Raw genomic sequence first — 19,474 nt, forward strand, 5'->3', positions numbered from 1 at the left:
ATGGGGGATGAACGAATGAGACGACTGGCATGTTAATGCACGTGTTTTATTTATGACAGCTGAAGGCAGAGTGAGTAGCCGCTCTCCAAACCCAGCCGAGTTGGTCCCCACTCGCAGGAAGGTAACCAAACTCGACCATGTCGTATAGCGAGCCGCCACAACGCCATTGTTTAGCTTACTTGCACTTAGTTTGCAGATAATCCTCGAAACCAATTATAACGGTCGCACAGTGTCAGGGATGCGCCTCGGCTTAATCCGATTGCACTTAACCGGCGGCTCTTTACTAACCTCTTAATTTAGTATACGTAACAATATTACTTAAAAAGTACGAAACAAAACATCGTATTTTATAAAATGCATTTAGGTTGTCTTGTTGTTTACTTATGAATTTCTGTTGCAAGTTCCAACTTTGAACACACCCGAACTATAATTAAGGGAAATAAGGGGATAAAATATATGTATAGTTCTGATCCGCATAGAGCTAGGTCTTTTATATTTTGGACTGCCAGATGTTTATCATAATTTTTAGACTTGGACTTAAAAATATTGTGTTGATTATGGAATATGGGTGATTAATTTTTCATTGTCGATATTTAAATTTGTAGTGACGATTCTGCAAATAAATAGTCATCAAAGGTGAGACAGTTTTGCGTCGCTAGTGTTCGGCAGTTGGTAGTCGAGCGAGCAGTGAGCAGTCTGCGTGCGGAGTGCGGAGTGTGGAGTGCGGAGTGCGGAGTGTTCTCGCGACACAGTGAAATATGGACGGCGACGACTGCGAGCAGGACAGCGGGCTGGAGTCGCCCCCCCACAGCAAAGGAGAGTCTCCCGAGCGGCCGCCCCCCTTCGAGGAGCGCACCGTGAGAGCCCCCGCCGCGCCCCCGCCCCGCTCCCCGCGCCCCTCGCCCGCACACGCCCTTCGTGCTACGCATAACCTCCAAATCCCACCACCACCCCCGCTCTATCCCACCTTCACCCCCGCGCATATATACCGGTTAGATAATTCATGCACCTGCCCTTTAAACTGCCATTCCAAATCCTGCCATCATATTTCCTATCGATCTGTCATCCGCCCATACTTTTCCAACACCCGAAAATCTCCCATTATCTTTCGAATTGTATTTATTTATTCGACCTCGAATTAATCTGATTTGTTTTAAAGTTTCAGCCTGAAGGCATTTCTCTGTTGGACGAGAGTGGGAAGCCTTTGATTTTGTCTTCAAAAAATGACTTATCTAAACAAGACAGCGTCTCGGAAAAAACTGACCTCACCATTAGTAAACTTTCATTTGACGCAGATTTAGAAGATGTAATTTCCTTCATTTCAAATATTCAGTATTCTGCATTAACTTTTTGGAAACCAAATCGACTAATTATAAAATAGAAAGTAGAGGAAATGACATAATATACTAACAAATCACATATGCTTGTGATTACATATTAAAATTAACAAAAAGTAGAGTTTGTCGATCTGTCTTGCAAAAGGCTTATATGTACATATAACACCATACCTTTTACATCAGGCTTGTTGTTCAGATATTTCAATATTTAAAAAATAACATACATACATATAAGTGTACCACTCCTTAATAGTCAGTTTCAGTTTAAATCATTCGTCAATCTATTATTTTACTTGAAAATGCTATAAATATCGTTTCATTAATTTCTTTACTTAATTATTTTTTTAAAAGTCCACATACCAAAAATTAAACAGGGCTGATGTATATGATAGTACTCTATTATTATTTAATACTTTAAAAACAGTTTCCCTAAATTAATTGAGTTATTAGTCTTGATTGTTAAAAGTTGATTATATCTATTTTAAATTAAGATGGTTTTTTTTCCTGTAAAATTTTTATAATATATAATCAATCTATTGATCTATAATGGTTAATCTGATCCAAAGCATTGTGTTGCATGATTTCATCATTTCATATTTTGTAATTCTATATATTATCAAAACTTCAATACAATCTTAAAATTCTCAGGAACCAGATGAAACATTAACTGAAAGACTTTGGGGCCTGACAGAAATGTTTCCTAATTGCGTTGTAAATGCCACCCACACTGTTACCACAACAACTTGGTTCGTATTCACCCCTGCATATATGCAATGTGTATTAATTTCGCCTTATTTATTTATATGTGTAATAATTCCAGGTCTGGCGTCAAAAACTTATATTCATTTTCCCGATCCGTAATGTGGATAGTCGCTAGCACGTCAGTCCTCTTATTTGCTCCCATTTTATTCGAATTAGAAATTGCTAAGAATGAAGAACGGCAAAAGAGTGAACAAAAACAGGTACCAAAAACGTTTCTATCCAGCATTTTTTTGATAATATTGTGTTTGTTTTGTTTTAATTGATTTATTTTATAATTTTAGTATCTACTTGGACCCAGTGCAGCTATGATAGGTCCGCCTGGTGCGACACCCCCGATGCCACGATAGAATATAAATGAATGCAATTTAGAGAAACTGTTGAAAATTGTTATTTTTGCGGAACAATATCTAGTCTTGACAGTCTATAGATTGTTTTCAACGCGACGAAACATCTGTATAAACATCAGATCAAACACTTTCCAATGTACTCTAGTATCCTAATATGGCATTTAACGATCATAGTCAAATCTGCATTATTATAATAGATATAATCAACTCTTTCGCACTGTAGACTCATTCCAAATAGCTGAATCGTGGCTTGCATATATGTACGTACATGCATTCATCAATTGTATTTAGATGTGTTCCATGTTTTCATGCATGAGTATATTCTGATCTTGTATTAAATGGTTAAAGCTAATATTACCAAAAAATGCATTTTTCCCTCATGTAGATTATGGCAACACGCTTATGAACTGATTCATTTTTGTATAATTTCGTTTTGTAATATTTTACTTTTTTTTCCACATCAACATTTGACGGAAATGAAACATTAACTTTTGTGAAAATATGGTTTTCAATACGTTTGTTTCTTTTATAAATACAGATATAAATAGTTTATCGTTTTTTTATGTTAATGTAGTGTATTCAAGGGTTAATGTAAAATAAATATAATTATATTTAAATAAGCATTTCATTCCAGAACCTCACTTCAATTTTTTACACATTTTTCTTATATCTACAATTTCTATATAAATTGCATAGATGGCATTCACAATTGAAAACCTGAAATCATAATTTACTTTGATTTTTAAATATGTACATAGGTTTGTATGTAAGTATATACATTTTCTGTTACTTTCCGCTAGTATCAATAGTATTGTAACTTTTTTTAAATACATATACAATTTACGATATTTAGAAACATTCAATTAAAAATAGATTCTTAAGATCCAGGTAGCCAAGCCAACGGTAAACCACAACACCTGGTAATAATGTCTCGTCTTGACAAAATCGATCACATTTCTATATTTCGATTCATCACAATATGACCCCATTATCAATTTCTTTAAAAGTATTCAGTTCGTTGTCTTCACACAAATAAAAAATAATAAAAAACAATAATAAATGTGTCATATCTTATCAGTACGAAAATTAATGAACCAAACTTAATGCAATTTAGAAATGCGAATTAGAATTAATAATAAATATGTTATCCTTTGGTTTTATATTTACATAGATCGTTTGAAATGAATCTTTGCTCGAAGTCATCATATTAATTGAACCGAACTTACAATTCATATATTCAAAAAAGTTAATACAACGCATAAACGAATGTCCACATTTGATTGTTAACCAAAGAGTACGTCATCAACTTTATGGTATATATACATATTTACCTTTCAAATTGTTCTTGATAATTGCTTATATTTTTCAATGATTATGTAAATAACATACGAAATGTCGCATTTCCACGCTGATAGCGAGATTAAAAAGTAAACATTTCGAGATGACTCGTCGCACACCACCTCAATTTCGCAACGTGGCATACCCGTATCAGGCAGTGCAAACATACCTTGAATAAATATATTCCAAACATATAAAGCACTTGATGATTCTGTCGAGTTGTTATTGTGTTTCAGCAGCCATTCGACAGCTGAAAGCACCTCGATCCTAGTTCGATCTGGTCAAGATGTAGCCAATTTGCATCCCGATGATTCAACGTCGAGCAATTTGCACACTGAAACAATCGTCGGAATCATAATATAATTAGTTTTGAATGTTAAGGGCCGCGGCGGGTTTTCACATCACCATTCGATGGGATAAATTGGATCGATAAGTGTGTATTTAGAGCTGAGGGCGTGTAATTTTAGAAGTAGATGATAAATAGCCGTTTCAGTTTGTTTGTAGATACAAGTGTTATTTTAGTACTACACCATTAGTTCAGTTTACTTGGATTGGAAACACCAGATGGACACTTTAGGTAAGTTTTAACGAATACTTTTACTATCTAATATGTGACTATTTACTTTATATTCCTTGTATGGTTTTCATTTTCGCTGTTGTTATCAGTGACATCCACTTAGATATTTTTTTATGAGTATAGTCCTAATTCGCACGATTGATATACAACTACTATGAACGTGATATATTTGCCTAAGAATCATACAGACGCTCCACTACTGCTAACCAGTGATATGACTTTTATTAAATAAACAATTCATTCTATTTTTATAATTTGGTCTCTGTCCTTTTAAACTTTCCTGTGATATACAGACGTGTCATTGAATCAAAAATTGTATTTAAATCCCACTGTGTATACAACTACAATTATACCTATGTACATACATATGTATGTACATATTTTGTATTTCTTCATCGTGCCCATCGTATTCGGATGAAACGAAAACGCATGTTTGCATTCTTTCCACGTTATTTACAGCACCATAACAAGCAAGGCAATCTGAGAGACATTCTATAAACAATTTGACCTAATTTTTATTAGCCATCATTTTTAATCCATCAAATTGCTTCAATTTAAACTGGCGTAACTACATATTATGTGGGATATGCGGTGCATGCGGGTCCTTGAGATCGTGGGGCCCCCAGAAGGATCTCCAAATATTAATAATAATAATAATAATATCTTTTATTCCAGACGATGAGGAGAATAGTGCAATCCCCAACGCTCATATAAATAATATGGGTCTACCCCACGGGATCGAATTAGAAATGCACGAAAAACCAAATATCGGAAGGCAAAGATCGAAAATCGAAAGATTACTCTTATTATTATTAAAAGATTATTATTATTAAAGATTAGTTCTCACGTACATACTCACTTAATTTGCGCGAGCAGGATACAACAGGAACAAGAGGAACAGGCTTTTCCTCCTGTATTAATACGGGAGGAAAAGCCTGTTCCTCTTGTTCCTATTGTATCCTGCTCGCGCAAATTAAGTGAGTATGTACCGTTTACCATGCACCCTTTTTTTTGATCTTTCGATTTTCGATCTTTGCCTTCCGATATTTGGTTTTTCGTGCATTTCTAATTCGATCCCGTGAGGTACACCCAAATAATATATAGATAATAAAAAGGGTATTGAAAAAATAGTAAACAAAAAAAAAATACATAAGTAAATATATAAATATTACTAATAATAAATAATAATAATAATAATATGTTTATATATTTTAAGGATTAAAAACAGTCTTAACCCTTTGAATGCTGACCGGGCGTTTTGCCAACAAGTCTATAGGCCTGAAAAACGCCGATAGGCGTTGTATTTTGAGTATAAATACATTCATTAATAGACTTCTTTTGCTTATTTTATACTAATTGTTTTACCCGGCTTCGCTCAGTATTTGTAATATAAACAGCTTAAACATGGCGAATCTAATAGTAAATATTCATTTGTTTATTTATTAAATTTATTTGAATCGAATAAAATATATATTCAACCAATCGAATCGTCATAGAAACATGCGCCCCCCGGTACCCCCGTCCCCCGTCCCCATGTCATGGAAATTTTGACTTGTTTTCGTAGTTCCAACCATCAATAATTACATACATACAAAGTCTCTTTCGAAATTATATATTAGATTGTTTCAAGATATAATAGAGTCTAAAGCAACCTTTACACAATTCGAAATCCTCGGCGGTAGTGATCTAGGGTTTGTACGGATTAGCTACAGTTTGTATCCCTGCTTTCTATTGGATTTCTAAATAATTCTAGTTGGAAATGTTGGCGAAATTTACAGCGTGGCGGGCTTTCAACAGAAAAGACGTCAGCACTCAAAGGGTTAACTATATGTATATTCTTTTAGAGAAATAAAAATATTTTATAGGATTGGATTTCCGAGAAACTTAGAATTATCATAAAAATTCTTTATTTCCTTCTAATTATGTTTTTGCATGCATATTGTGCTAATAGTGGGCCGTTTTTCCTGCCTTCCTGGAAACCCAATTCATTCATGAGAACGTGCAAAGAAAGCAGAAACGTTACTACCATGGCTTATTTTCAACACATCCGATTCAGGTCATAGTCTCCATCGACGTCGTATGATCAGGCCACATAAGGTTATCTACCGGAATCCCCGCTATTGTGACGGTACGGAGACAATTTGCAACAGTTTAAATAACAATAAATATTGAAGAAATAGCACCTACGCATTGAGTCTTACCAGCTGTGATAAATCTTCCTCTCAATATTCCAAAACAAATTAGCTTTGCGCGTTTCACTTTGATTACTTTGTGTATTTTATCGCTGCGTGGAGTATCATTATTTACTCAACGTATGACCTTAAAAAAAAAAAAAAAATTTTAAATATGCGCAGCTGAAAGATTATGCAGGTTGATAATATTAGTTCAGTTGACAATATTCGAATGTTTTAATTTCAAAAAGTAGCATCGTATATTGCTATCAATATTAGTAATGAATAAAACTACGATTACGTAATACACAAAGGAAATTTAGAGATTGTATAATATAATATCCAATCTTCTCAATTAATCTCTTAATGTACGTATACATACATATGTTACAGTCGAAGTGTATTATTAGTTGTAATATATTCCAACTGGCATTTTAGGTTATTCATATTCGAATACTATATATATTCCAACGAGTAAATTATATCTCTACAGGCGCAAATTCACTTTCAACAATGAGCACCAGTTGTAATATAACAGTTAAGTTTTGTCAGCTCTTATGTTTTAGAATTCAATAATGCGTTAATATTTGCTAGGTGTTACGAATAAAGTTAATGAGTACAGTATTAAGATAACTCTAAGAATGTGTTCAAAACAAAAATGTGACTTTCCAACTCAATTCAATAGTCGAATGACGTTTTCACGAAAACCTAACCTTGTAATCTTGTCGAGAACATTATTTTGAATGGCGCTCACTTTTTATCATGTGCACGTGGTTATTAGTAAAATAAAATGTACTATAGTTGGTCCGCTGTAGGAAAAGACTTTGGAACAATGTACATGCTGTATCTTACACTGCCTCTCTTCCAATAGCATTTCGTAAAAACAGTGGAAAATTGTATGCGCGAAATGCTATTGGTTGAAATGGGGTGTAAAGGACAGCGTGTTTGTTTTACACAAGTGTCACCCTGCAGCGGATGAACAATGGTGACCTGGTGCACACATATGTGCCCTTGTTAAAAAGTGAATTTTTGAAATCCACTTACACCGAGCCAATTTATAGAACTCAATGATGCCGCTATCTCTTTTTATTTCATATCTAAAGAGACGTAAACGCGAACAACGTATCGCCCAATATTATGGCGTTGAAGAGAATTACAAAAACAAAAAAAAAATAATACGTTAGCGCGCATGCGCATTGACTGTCAGTATGTGTGTGACAAATCAGCGTGACAAAATCAGGCTTTTAAATAAATATACTATATATAGATAGATATATGAAAAAGGGTATAAGGAAAACCACAGTGGAGATGGATGAGAGTTACCCAAAACAGAGACGAATGGAAGCGGGATGGAGAGGCCTTCATCCAGCAGTGGATAGCGAATGTCTGTGAATTACGCTTATATGAAAACAGAACAGGCATCACAATTTGAATATTTTACCTACTATCTACCTGTATATCTGCTTTTATAAATAGGAATCGACACCCATCTTAGAATTAAATAAATTTTTTTATTCGATCAGATTGTTTCAATTTTGAATGTACGGGGATTCTGAAGTCCGAATGCAATTCAAAAGCGATATATATGTACATAATAATATAACTGCCCCTTTTGACTGTAATAGCACGTATTGTAGACAAACGTGTTGTATAGCTTAACGAACTCATAGGAGATTTTGTTCTTTTGTCGTTATCGGTTGGACACTAAAGTCAATATGCAGAAACCAAGGTCATATAATTGTTCAAATTTGCACTACTGGAGTAGCGTTTCGGCTTACGCGGAAACGTACCGCTTTCCAAGGTTTACAACCAGTCTACATACATAGTATACATACATATGCACATACTTCTCTACAATTTGCTTATCATCGTCTCGCTCTTCCAATAATCCCACCAGGTCTGCAATAGCGTAGGTGGATTTTTGTATTTTCTCGTGCGAAGCTGGGTTCAAGGTGGTTGTCGTGGATGCGGTGCATCCGCTCTAAAATCACCAGACAAATTGAACGACAGATTAACGGACGGCTGCTTTAAATGCTATTCTCGTCTTCTCGAATGATAGATTGCACATCAGATGACGGGTAACCTTTCGATGTGCACAGATGCAATTATTAAAATTGAGTTGGATCTTTCAGGCGAGTTTAATAAGGCAAGATTCGATAAGTTCCGAATCTTGCCTTATTAAACTCGCCAGAAAGATCCAACTCAATTTTAATAATTGCATCTGTGCACATCGAAAGGTTACCCGTCATCTGATGTGCAATCTATCATTCGAGAAGACGAGAATAGCATTTAAAGCAGCCGTCCGTTAATCTGTCGTTCAATCTGATGTGCAATCTATCATTCAAGAAAAAGAGAATTATGTTTAAAGCTGCCGTTCTGTTAATTTGGCGATTTTAGAGCGGATGTACCAAACCCGGTTGTCGTCCATGTGGGAACCCTATCACTTATTTAACCATCAAATTATATATTTTATGACTACAATTTAGGGACAAGCATCAAATTTTGAAACCGTCCTACAAAGCTATTCATTCTGAACAATACATTTTCTCAAAAAAATATTCAGTAATGTGTATTGGATTTTTATTTAATATTTTCCAAATATATTATCATATTTTTTCTTAAAGATAAGCTATTTTTTCATCGTTTCATTATAGTGTACATATATAATGAAACGTTTCATTATAATGTATATTACAGTGAAAATCTTTCAGCTTTCATTATACTGAAACTGGAAACTGGTGCTAAATAATTTATTATATACATATACATATATTATATCAATATTTGCTCCCATCCAGTTCAGTGGCGTGCCGTGGAAATCTCTCAGTCTTTATCACACAGCCTCACTTATGTGTGAGCGAGGGGACTCAGTATCACGTCACCTAGTCCCCTTGTATCCTGCTTTCGCATATGTACATATGTATGTAAGGCTGAACGATAAAAAGCAAATAAGAAGCTTGTAAAAACGGGGAGATTTATATTTCACGCCACTGACCCAGTTGTATTGCTGGTAAAATTATTTCAAAATCTTATATTATTATACCAGGGCCTTAATTTTTATACTTGGGGGTGGGGACAGATGTCCTCAGGCGCAAGATGGAAGGGAAAGGGAGGGGGGGGGGCAAAACGCATTTGATAATATTCCATACTATGTAAAATAATAAGCTTGATTTTATTTTGAGAGAAACGTTTTTTTTTTCGCAGGTTTATTTAAAATGTACTTGAGTATGTAGACTAGTGCTGCAAACGCCATTCGCCCTGCCATTTTACGAAAATGACAATATTCTCCCTTGAATAAATTATATTATTTTGAATTTGAATTTATTTGCTGTTGATATTAAATGGAAAACGGTAATTTTGGTTTCTTATAAATTAAACAAATATAATTATATTTTGCATAGACATTTTATTTTATTTTATTTTACATAGATATATACCAGGAATACCTAATGTGCCTTTCCTAGATAATTAATTAAAAACATTGCAGCATTTTTATTACATAAATCGCTGTATTTTGAGAAGTTGAAGAACACAAAATTAACAGTTAATTAATCCATAAAGAATTCTATGGATTTACATAAATGAAATTCAGATATTTGTGTCAGCGAGTAGGATGATTTTGCCAATTTGATGGAGGACCGTTACGACAATGAAATCAGATAAATTGGCAAACTGACAAGAAACGATCGACTGGGAGTCACAAATATCCAAGTCTGACCAGCAGTATTGAAGATTGGAACGGGATCACTGATAACTAGAGGTAGGATAGTCACAGGGCTATCCATTGTTCGGCAAACCTTTAACAATGCATTTATAACCTTTGAACAATACACGGCCCCCTCAGGCTCCGGTGACTACTGATAACCTCTCGGTGTTAAACATAAACGCAACCACCGAGCCATACTGCTGGCTCGAAAATTGTTGTCTTATATCTAGTCACCGGAGCCTGAGGGGGCCGTGTATTGTTCAAAGGTTGTAAATGCATTGTTAAAGGTTTGCCGAACAATGGATAGCACTGTGACTATCCTACCTCTACTTATATCTAAAATTCCCGTTAGAGATCTGAACAAATAACCGTATTATTTTAAGCTTAAAAATCAAATTGTGCCATACGATAAAAAACACTGCCACGTTTCTACGGTTTGCTCGAAATAATGTTTGGAAAAAGTAGCATTTACGTACGTCTACAAATAAATACAAACACTGGAGATCATCGACCTTTCAAATTATTTGCGTGCAAAGCATTAAGTAGAACGTACTTACGATCTGTAATCGTATAAGAAATCCGACGATTAAAACAATAGAATTGTTTATAGCACTTATAAAGTCATTGTCCCATAAATAAGAGGGTGTGGCGTAACGACACTTTCGCACTTCAATCAATCCCTGGCCTTCACAATTGACCGCCAATACACACCGGCTGCAAAAGTTCAGACGTTTCGTCACAAAATTGAAGTCGTTTTCTAATCGATCTGCATTGCGAAAATGTAATTTTCGCCGTCTCGGTAACTTTCTCTGTTGTATCGCTCGGCGCTGACATTGTGCGCAATTTGACAATTTATTTTGCCATTTTCTATAGCCCAAGGGTTGGTTTGTCAATGACCCAGCTGTATCGATTAGCATTCCCTGCTTAAGCACATGCCGAATGATTTTTGACATTAAAATGTCGTTACCGCTCCTTTCGTTCGTTGATCAGTTGCTAACAACATTTTAATAATACTCCGTGACTGCGACTGTTTTCTACTGTGTGCTGAAAACATTCGCACCATGATTTTTCAGAAACCTTGGACTAAGTTCGTAATATGAACTGGTGACAATCAAATTAGTTTTACTTAAATATGGAATAGTTCATCGACATAACGATTTAGAGCACTTTAATATAATTGAATGAGTCGCAGCAAGTACTTATAAATTTTATTGGTACATACTTGCTGTAAGTATGTTTGTAGAATAAACATACTTACTATTCCAGTATAATATAATATGTATATTTTATTCCAATCACCTTTCCAAAGGATGGTAAAAATGCTGTTCATTTAATTACCAAATATCTTTTACTGAGCATACCTATATATGTATGTTCATTTTAGTTATTTTTGAAATTGTTTTAACTTATTCATAAGACTAATTATGAACTAGATCAGGGGTAGCGAACATTTTTATGTTCGCGTCACAAATTTTACAAATATTTATTTGTGAAATTTTCACGCTCAGGCGTGAAAAGGAATTTTGATGAAGAAAAAAAGGGGCTTTCAAGAATTATATTGAAAAATTTTGAGCAAATTATAAAGTTGAAGTAAAGTAAAATTAATCAAAAACTATAGGTTTTTAATAATTCCAAATTCTTCATTTCAAATTAAACCTTTTTCATTACAAATTGACATTGAAAAGGGGTCCATTTGAAATTAAAAGGGGTCAATTTGGAATGAAAAACCTGTATAATGACAAACATAAAATTCTAATATATAATTTCAAAAGAGACTTTGTATGTATGTATTGTTGGTTCGTAAATCCGTGACGTCATAGAACAAATTATTCGATTTTTCTCGATTCAAAGGATTCGAAGTCCCCGGGGGCACAGCCCGTAGTGGGTAAAGCCTCCGGAGGGGGCGCCGGGGCCAAAGGCGCTGGGGGAGCCGCCGGATTCTGGTATACATATAATTTCGAAAGAGACTTATATATGTCTATATATATGTTTGTTTGTTCGTGACAGTCAATTTAATAAAAAAAACAAATGAGTATTCAAATAAATTTATATAAAATAAAACTATTCAAATAAATTTAATAAAACGTTTACTATTAGATTAGTCATGTTTAAGCGGTTTATATTACAAATACCGAGCGAAGTCGAGGAATACAGCTAGTATAATATAAAAAAGATTAAAAAAATCTGCCTACAAAACTTTAAATTTGAATGTAATAATAATCGGAAAAATTTTTACATTTAATCTTATTAAACTTAAATCAAATAGTGACTTAGTGCTTTTTTAATTAATTTCATTAGATAATTCCGTTTTTATAAAGCTAATGATACGATCGCATACGTAATTATAAAAAATAATATGTTCCATATGTAAATATGAGTCGTTATATTTGAAAACGGCGGAAGTCCAATTTTCAGTTCCAAAAACACTCTTTCTGTTTCACTTCACAAATTACTATCATTTCTTTCAATATGTCCAGAATCTCTGAAAAGCAGAGTAAATGTATTACAGACCACCTTTTTAAATATTGTTAAACGTAAAAAAATATATTTAATGTTTTGCGAAGTATGTCTCGAAATGAAGAAAAATGGACTTTTGCCACTTTCAAATATAACGCCCCATATGTACATATATGCAAATATATAGATAATTTTTAATTTTATAATAAATAAAACCTCACCATTTTCAATAAGTGTTTCTTGTTTGTTTTCACGTTGTCTTTTTCGTTCATAAAAAGACAGAATGATTGTACTTAATTTATTTAATCAGATGTTTGGTATTTTTATGACCAAAATATTTACTGTGCGAAATATTTTATGTTACATTTAAGAATGCGATCTGAATATATAATTTTCCTTGAAAAAATACATTTGTATAATTTAAAAAAGTAAATGATATATTTTATGTAGGTATTTACATACATACATATATAAAGATAAGGATGATAAAATAAATATAATTTTTTTTTTTTTAAATTTTTATTAATTTAAATCGAATGTTTAATAAATTAAATCGTAATCAATGCATGGTATCTGTAAATCGTCTGTATTGACGTACATATAACATACATACATATACATATGTACATATGTATTATGCGTTATTTTTACGAAAGGATTTCCACACAAAATAAGCTACAAATATTGTACGATATTGCTAAATTAATCTTTCATTACTATTAATATAAGGTAATCGAGACAAGTATGCACATACATATGTATGTACGTAGATATTTTATGCTGCCTGTCATCATTCTAAACAATACATTTAATTAACTGATTTCAAATAACGATGATGGCGTTTTGATTCTTGCATCAGATTAATTGCATTGCAACAAATATAAAAATCTTCAAAAAAGTGAATATGTGTATGTAGAATATACTTTAAATATGTAGAACAATATAAAAATTTACAGATTTCAAATTGGAACCACCAAGTTTGGTTTACTATTTCATGGTATTCTTACTTCAAATTTTTCAAAAATTAAATAAAAAAGTTCAATTTTTTCTTTTTCTTACTTTTACCCGCCTGAACATCGCCGGATAATTCGGTAAGAACGAGATATTTTTATATAAATTTTAGTATACATATTATAAAATTAGCAGCGATATGGTTAGGCCTGCGTTTCTCAACATGTTTTAAACCATGGCCCTCTTTTGGGTTTAATATTTTTCTGTGCCTCCCCCCCCCATATTTTCATGAAAAAAAAGTACACATTAAAAATATTATGTATTATATAAACTTTATTTTATAATTACAAATTTGAACATAAATACGAAATATAATTTTTAAACATAATAAATTGAAAGGTAATTTTATTACATACCTCTTATGCATTTCACATGATTTTCGTGTAAGTGGTAATTTTTTATACCTCTTATTTAGTGTGAGTTTATTTAGATCTGGCTCAAATGTTGTTAATGTCATACGGAGATCGCCTCAAATTTTCAAAATATGTAAGTATAAAAATGTATGTAAAGATCATCATCATGTATTTCATTATAAATACATAGTAACCAATGATGGAAATTGTGTTAACTATCGTCGTCCAATATTTTGAAAAGATTGAGCTTTCCAAGAAAAGCAGTAATTACATTTTTAAACGTTATGATATTACAAAATTTTCCTTGTAATTGTTTTTTTTAACAAATTAAATTTCTCAAATATATTTGATAAATAAAATATATCGCATTTTGCACCAACCATCTCTTCCCCAAATTGGTTATCACTTATAAAGGACACAATACTGTTCCAAAGTATAACAACACGATTAAGACAATTATCCTTCGATAACCACCGAACTTCTGTGTGTAATATAAGGGGCTCAAAATCCTCATCGTTTTCCTCACATCTTTGTTGAAAAAGACGATCTCGAAGTTGAATTCATTTAATGACATTTATTGTTTTTATTATAATATTAAGAGACCCATTTAAACGCCTTCCCAACCTTATTTAAAAATATTTGGCACCTTTTTTTGATATGCGATAAATCCTCGATATTTGCCAACCATTGAAGCAGCCCCATCGGTTGCACAAGCTAGTATATTTTCCGAAATGCAAACGTATATTCAGTTTGATGACAAATAAAACATTTCAGCTCTTCTTTCGATATAATTTAAATATAAAATTTCATAATTTTATACTCACTGCCTCCCCTAGAGCTCCCCAAAAGTAGAATTTTAGTTTGTGCCTCCCTTGAGAGTGTCTGGGGGGGCATGTGGACCCAGGTTGAGAAACGCCGTGATACAACTCTTCATATTAAAATTCAAAAACTTAACTCATGATAAGTATAATATGTACGTCGTATATCAATTAATATAAGTATAAAACGCTAAACTGAGATATACTCATATAATATCATTATCATATATTGTTTTAATACTATGAATTAATGTTTAATTAGGTATCGTTTAGCTATTAGTTCAACGGATTACCAAAAGCAAATGTAAACGAAACGTTCGTATCGTTCAATAAACTTAGTATCATAGCTATGTATATATGTACGTATGCACATATGTAAAAGTGTTGCACTAAAAATTTAAACAATTGAAAAATATATTTTGAAATTAATTAATTTTATCCACATATCATTTATTTATGTAAATATATGGCATAATAATATTTATAGAAGTTTGTAAAATTTATTTTAGTAGAAAAAAAACTTATACACATGTACAAGGTACAGATACATAAATAAACCAATTCTCGCGAACACTAATACAAACCGTTGTTAAATTATTATTATTAATGACATTAATTAATTTAATCTTACTTTGGTAGTCTGGTAGGTTTTTTTTTTTGTAATATGCGCAATCCTAATCCGCGTTATCTTCCAGCCTCATTAGCAATATTATCGCAAAAATAAATATTTTACTTGAACATACAAACACACACGCGTTTATTGAATCTAAGAAGTTTATATTAACCACTGTATGTAGCAAGATCCTCATAGTGCAGCGCAAAACAGTTTCAGGCAGACCTGTAAGGCCTTTGGCCCGAAGGTCCCCTAGGACTTCTTCCCGAATTTGGAAGAGCCCTAAAGATGGTCGTGTGTAGCTCAAAATAGCATTTACAATGTTGTAGAATCAGATAAAAAAGACGCGAGTTTCGTAAAATCAACATCAACATCTTGGGAGTTATTCACAAGCTTTTTTTAATAAATTTTTCGCAAAACGTTTTAAATACCTGTTTAATACATACTTTTTATAAATGGAAAGATATTTCGACGATGGAGGTGAGTGAATTCAAAACATGGCTGTTAACAAATATTAAATTTAAAGTTATATATATATATATATATATATATATATATATATATATATATATATATATATATATATATATATATATATATATATATATATATACATATATACATATGTGTATGTATATATATAGTATGTATAAAAAAATTCGGTTTTTTTTGTTAGTAGAATTTTGTCATTTTGTATTAATTTTCTACGCATTGAAAATGTTGAACACGTATGATTTTAATCATTTTGTATAATGGTAAAAATGCTTAAGATAGTGTTGACGTGAATCCACTCAACAGCCAAATTTTGATATTACAAATACGCAGTAAAGAGTAGTGTTTACAATTTAGAAAAACTTCAAATTATCATCCTCTATCTCTTGAAACTTTTTTTTTAAATATGTACGAATATTACACTGAATTTATTAATTATTATAAACAATATGTACATATTGTGTATTGTATATAATTCAATTTTATAAAACTGTATCATTTCTTATCTCTTAGCTCAACATTCGATATGTTTTATTTCACATTAATGATTTTAGAATTAGCCTTTACATTTGATAAGGTTTTGGTAATTTTCCGTCAGTGTAGATATCTACATAAGTGGTGAATATATATGTAGATTATTTTCAAGCAAGAATGTCATCGAAACAATTTTCGACGTTTGTATCTATCGTAATATAAAATAAAATTTGATTTTTATATTTGCAACAATGTTATCAAAATTCATTAGATGTGTAACATTGATTAATTAATTATGAAGACATAATTATGATATCACATGCTTCAAAAGTTTTGCAATTGGATATTTACCTGTTATTACATATGTATGTATGTATACCTATATATGTGTTTTATATGCAGGTGTAGTATAATAATGGTTTTTATACAAATTAAATAATTAAATATGATTTCTATCCTTATTAGTTTTCCGTACTCATAAAATAATTTTCTTTGTCGTTTATGTACGTACATATATGTATGTATAACACATACATCTTTTTTATCCATAGAGATAGTTTTATATAAATATATTTTATTATATGAGTGCACGCATATCCTTTTCATAATGAAAGTTTGGAAAGTTTTGAATGCTCGTTTAGAAAGTAATAGTCGAAGGAGCTCAAAGGGCTTAAGCCGATTGAAATGGATTCGAATCGATTGTTGATATTCACTTTAATCAGTCCATTGAGAATTTTGACATAAGCAATTAGGTACAAATCAGTAAAAATTCGTTAACTGGTGCTTATTGGGTATCAATAGATTTTCAAATGAATTCATCGTGCTTGTGTGATTAACACCAAAGAGCCAGTTCTCAGAATTCGATTGCACCACATTGAATGAATATGTCGAAATTTGATAATACTTTAATTATTTTTATTTTAAATCAATTTTATGTCGTATTTTTTTTTTCAATAATGTATATGTTACAGTGTATCTTCCAATTGTAATATATTTTGACTACTTAGAATATATTCTATCTAGCCTCGTACCAACTACCGTTGTGGTTAAAGTGTATTTTCAGATGTAGTATATTTTGTCTGGGCGGAATATATCCACGTAAGTCTATTCATATGGCGAATTACATTCCAACTGGTCAAAATATATTAAAACCTGAAAATGCAGTTCAACTATATGTTGGTACCAGGTAAGATAGAGACGTTAGGTTTTCATGAAAACGTCATTCGACTAATAAATTGAGTTGGAAAGTAACATTTTTGTTTTGAACACATTTCTTAGAGTTATCGTAAAACGGTACCTTTTTTTTATTAATATCTAGCAAATATTTACGCATTATTGAATTCTAAAGCATTCGTAAAAACACCAGAGCTGTCAAAACTGGCAGACATTGTTGAAAGTGTATTTGCACGTGTAAAGATAAAATTTACTAGTTGAATTGTATTCGAATATGAATGACCTAAAACGCCAGTTGGAATATATTACAACTGAAAATAAACTACGACTGTAACATATGTATGTATATGTATGTGAATGCTAATTTTCCCTTTATGTGTTCAATTTTTATTTTTATTATACAACCATCATATGAGTAACATACTTTGTAACGGAATATTATCGCAAAATTAACCATTAACGACAACATTCAATCACATAAAAGCGTATGGACCACCGGTAGAGTAATCTTATTCGATAACAAAACGCTTACACATGTGTGTACTTATTGAAATGATATGAATTCGAGGTAAAATCCCAAATCAGATCTATAATATATGTAAACAAGAAGATTTAATTTTTTCCCCATTGGGTTAATTTTCGATTATTTCTAGAGTACCAATATAGGGTGCCGCATATTCATATGTATTTACATATGTACATAGTATGCTGATGCAAATCATTAGTTTTTTTTTTTTTTTATTGTTTTCTTTCAACATTTTGTATTTTTATTTATTTATAATTAATAATAAATAATTAATAAACTGTACGAATTAGTCAAATATCATGTCTTTCCTCAATGTGATGGTACGTACATAATACAAAGACAAATATACCTATATAAACACTGTATCTCAGATCTGCATACATTATATATTATTGAATCACTCTTAGTAATTAAACATTGATATATGTATGCATTGTACATTATTAAATGCGAAACTCCAACTCCTATTCTGAATTGACAGCCCTCCTAAATATGTACATACATATATATGTATGTACATACATCAGGGGCTTCCAAACTTATTACTACTAGGCCTCCCTTTCGAAAAAAATCTAATCTTGGTCCCTCCCCTCCCCTCCCCCCCTTTATTTCATAAAATAAAACAAGCACATTTTTAATGATAACAATGTATTAATATAAAAAAAATACAAATATAATTGACAGAACAATAAAACTATTCTTCCAACTACATATACTATCAGCAAGCGGTATTGTCGCAACCGTTTCGCATTTGATTTGCCTAACATTATTTCAACCATATAAATTCTGCTGGAAAAACTATTATATGTGGTTTTTTACAGTTTGCGATTCTGTAAGAAGTTTTATATGTAAGACGCTAGTAATGCATTTGATGGAACAAAAACTGATCTTTACTGATCTTTTGCTTCTGTTTATTAAACCAATCTAATTTTATCTGAAAAAAATATTCTAAAATAATTCTACCAACGTATTCAAAATGCATAGTTTCAAGGTGTTGTGTTTTAATTTACTTGGTCTCATACCATCTGCAGCTAAAACTTACATATTATACATATTTACAGAGCAAACACATCGGACTTTCACATTTAAATCCCAATGATCGATAAGATGAATCGTATGTACTTACTTGTCTTGATATTTCTATTCCTACAATATTTACTTGTATTATCGTCAGTATATTCAATATTAGTGGATGTTCTCTTGTAACCAGTCAAAAATTACATGCATTTTGTTTACATGTTCAATGTTTTGAAAGTTTATTTATAAGTTCATATTATTTTATTTTATTAAGCTATGTACATATATTATAAACTACTTTT

General features: G+C 31.8%; 2 protein-coding genes across 3 annotated transcripts in view; both read left to right on the forward strand.

Annotated features, from left to right (window-relative positions):
• Positions 1-527: 527 nt before the first annotated feature.
• Positions 528-3,060, forward strand: mge (translocase of outer mitochondrial membrane 22 homolog mge). Its single transcript, XM_077429609.1, has 5 exons — positions 528-857; positions 1,160-1,306; positions 1,986-2,083; positions 2,158-2,299; positions 2,381-3,060. Exons 1-5 carry the CDS (start codon positions 759-761, stop codon positions 2,444-2,446), a joined length of 552 nt encoding a protein of 183 aa, XP_077285735.1. The 5' UTR covers positions 528-758; the 3' UTR covers positions 2,447-3,060.
• An 826-nt stretch (positions 3,061-3,886) lies between these two features.
• LOC143910952 (uncharacterized) overlaps positions 3,887-19,474 on the forward strand; it is a 48,023-nt gene continuing 32,435 nt past the window's right edge. Inside the window, exon 1 of one of the 2 annotated variants that reach the window (XM_077429608.1) lies at positions 3,887-4,361. In XM_077429608.1, the coding sequence (XP_077285734.1) occupies positions 4,349-4,361 (13 nt within the window). In that variant the 5' untranslated portion in view covers positions 3,887-4,348. Of the gene's footprint in view, positions 4,362-15,654; positions 15,971-19,474 lie in introns of those variants that run through there. The other variant, XM_077429607.1, reaches the window with a different exon arrangement.

Source organism: Arctopsyche grandis, chromosome 4, assembly GCF_051622035.1.
Source record: "Arctopsyche grandis isolate Sample6627 chromosome 4, ASM5162203v2, whole genome shotgun sequence".
NCBI classification, from domain to species: Eukaryota; Metazoa; Arthropoda; class Insecta; order Trichoptera; family Hydropsychidae; genus Arctopsyche; species Arctopsyche grandis.

What these genes read in the sequence shown, in the direction of transcription:
- mge (XM_077429609.1), top strand. Translation starts at nt 759, where the DNA reads ATGGACGGCGACGACTGCGAGCAGGACAGCGGGCTGGAGTCGCCCCCC. An exon ending in CCCCCTTCGAGGAGCGCACC is followed by an intron (nt 858 to 1,159) that starts GTGAGAGCCCCC and finishes TTTGTTTTAAAG; the next exon opens with TTTCAGCCTGAAGGCATTTC. An exon ending in ACTGTTACCACAACAACTTG is followed by an intron (nt 2,084 to 2,157) that starts GTTCGTATTCAC and finishes TAATAATTCCAG; the next exon opens with GTCTGGCGTCAAAAACTTAT.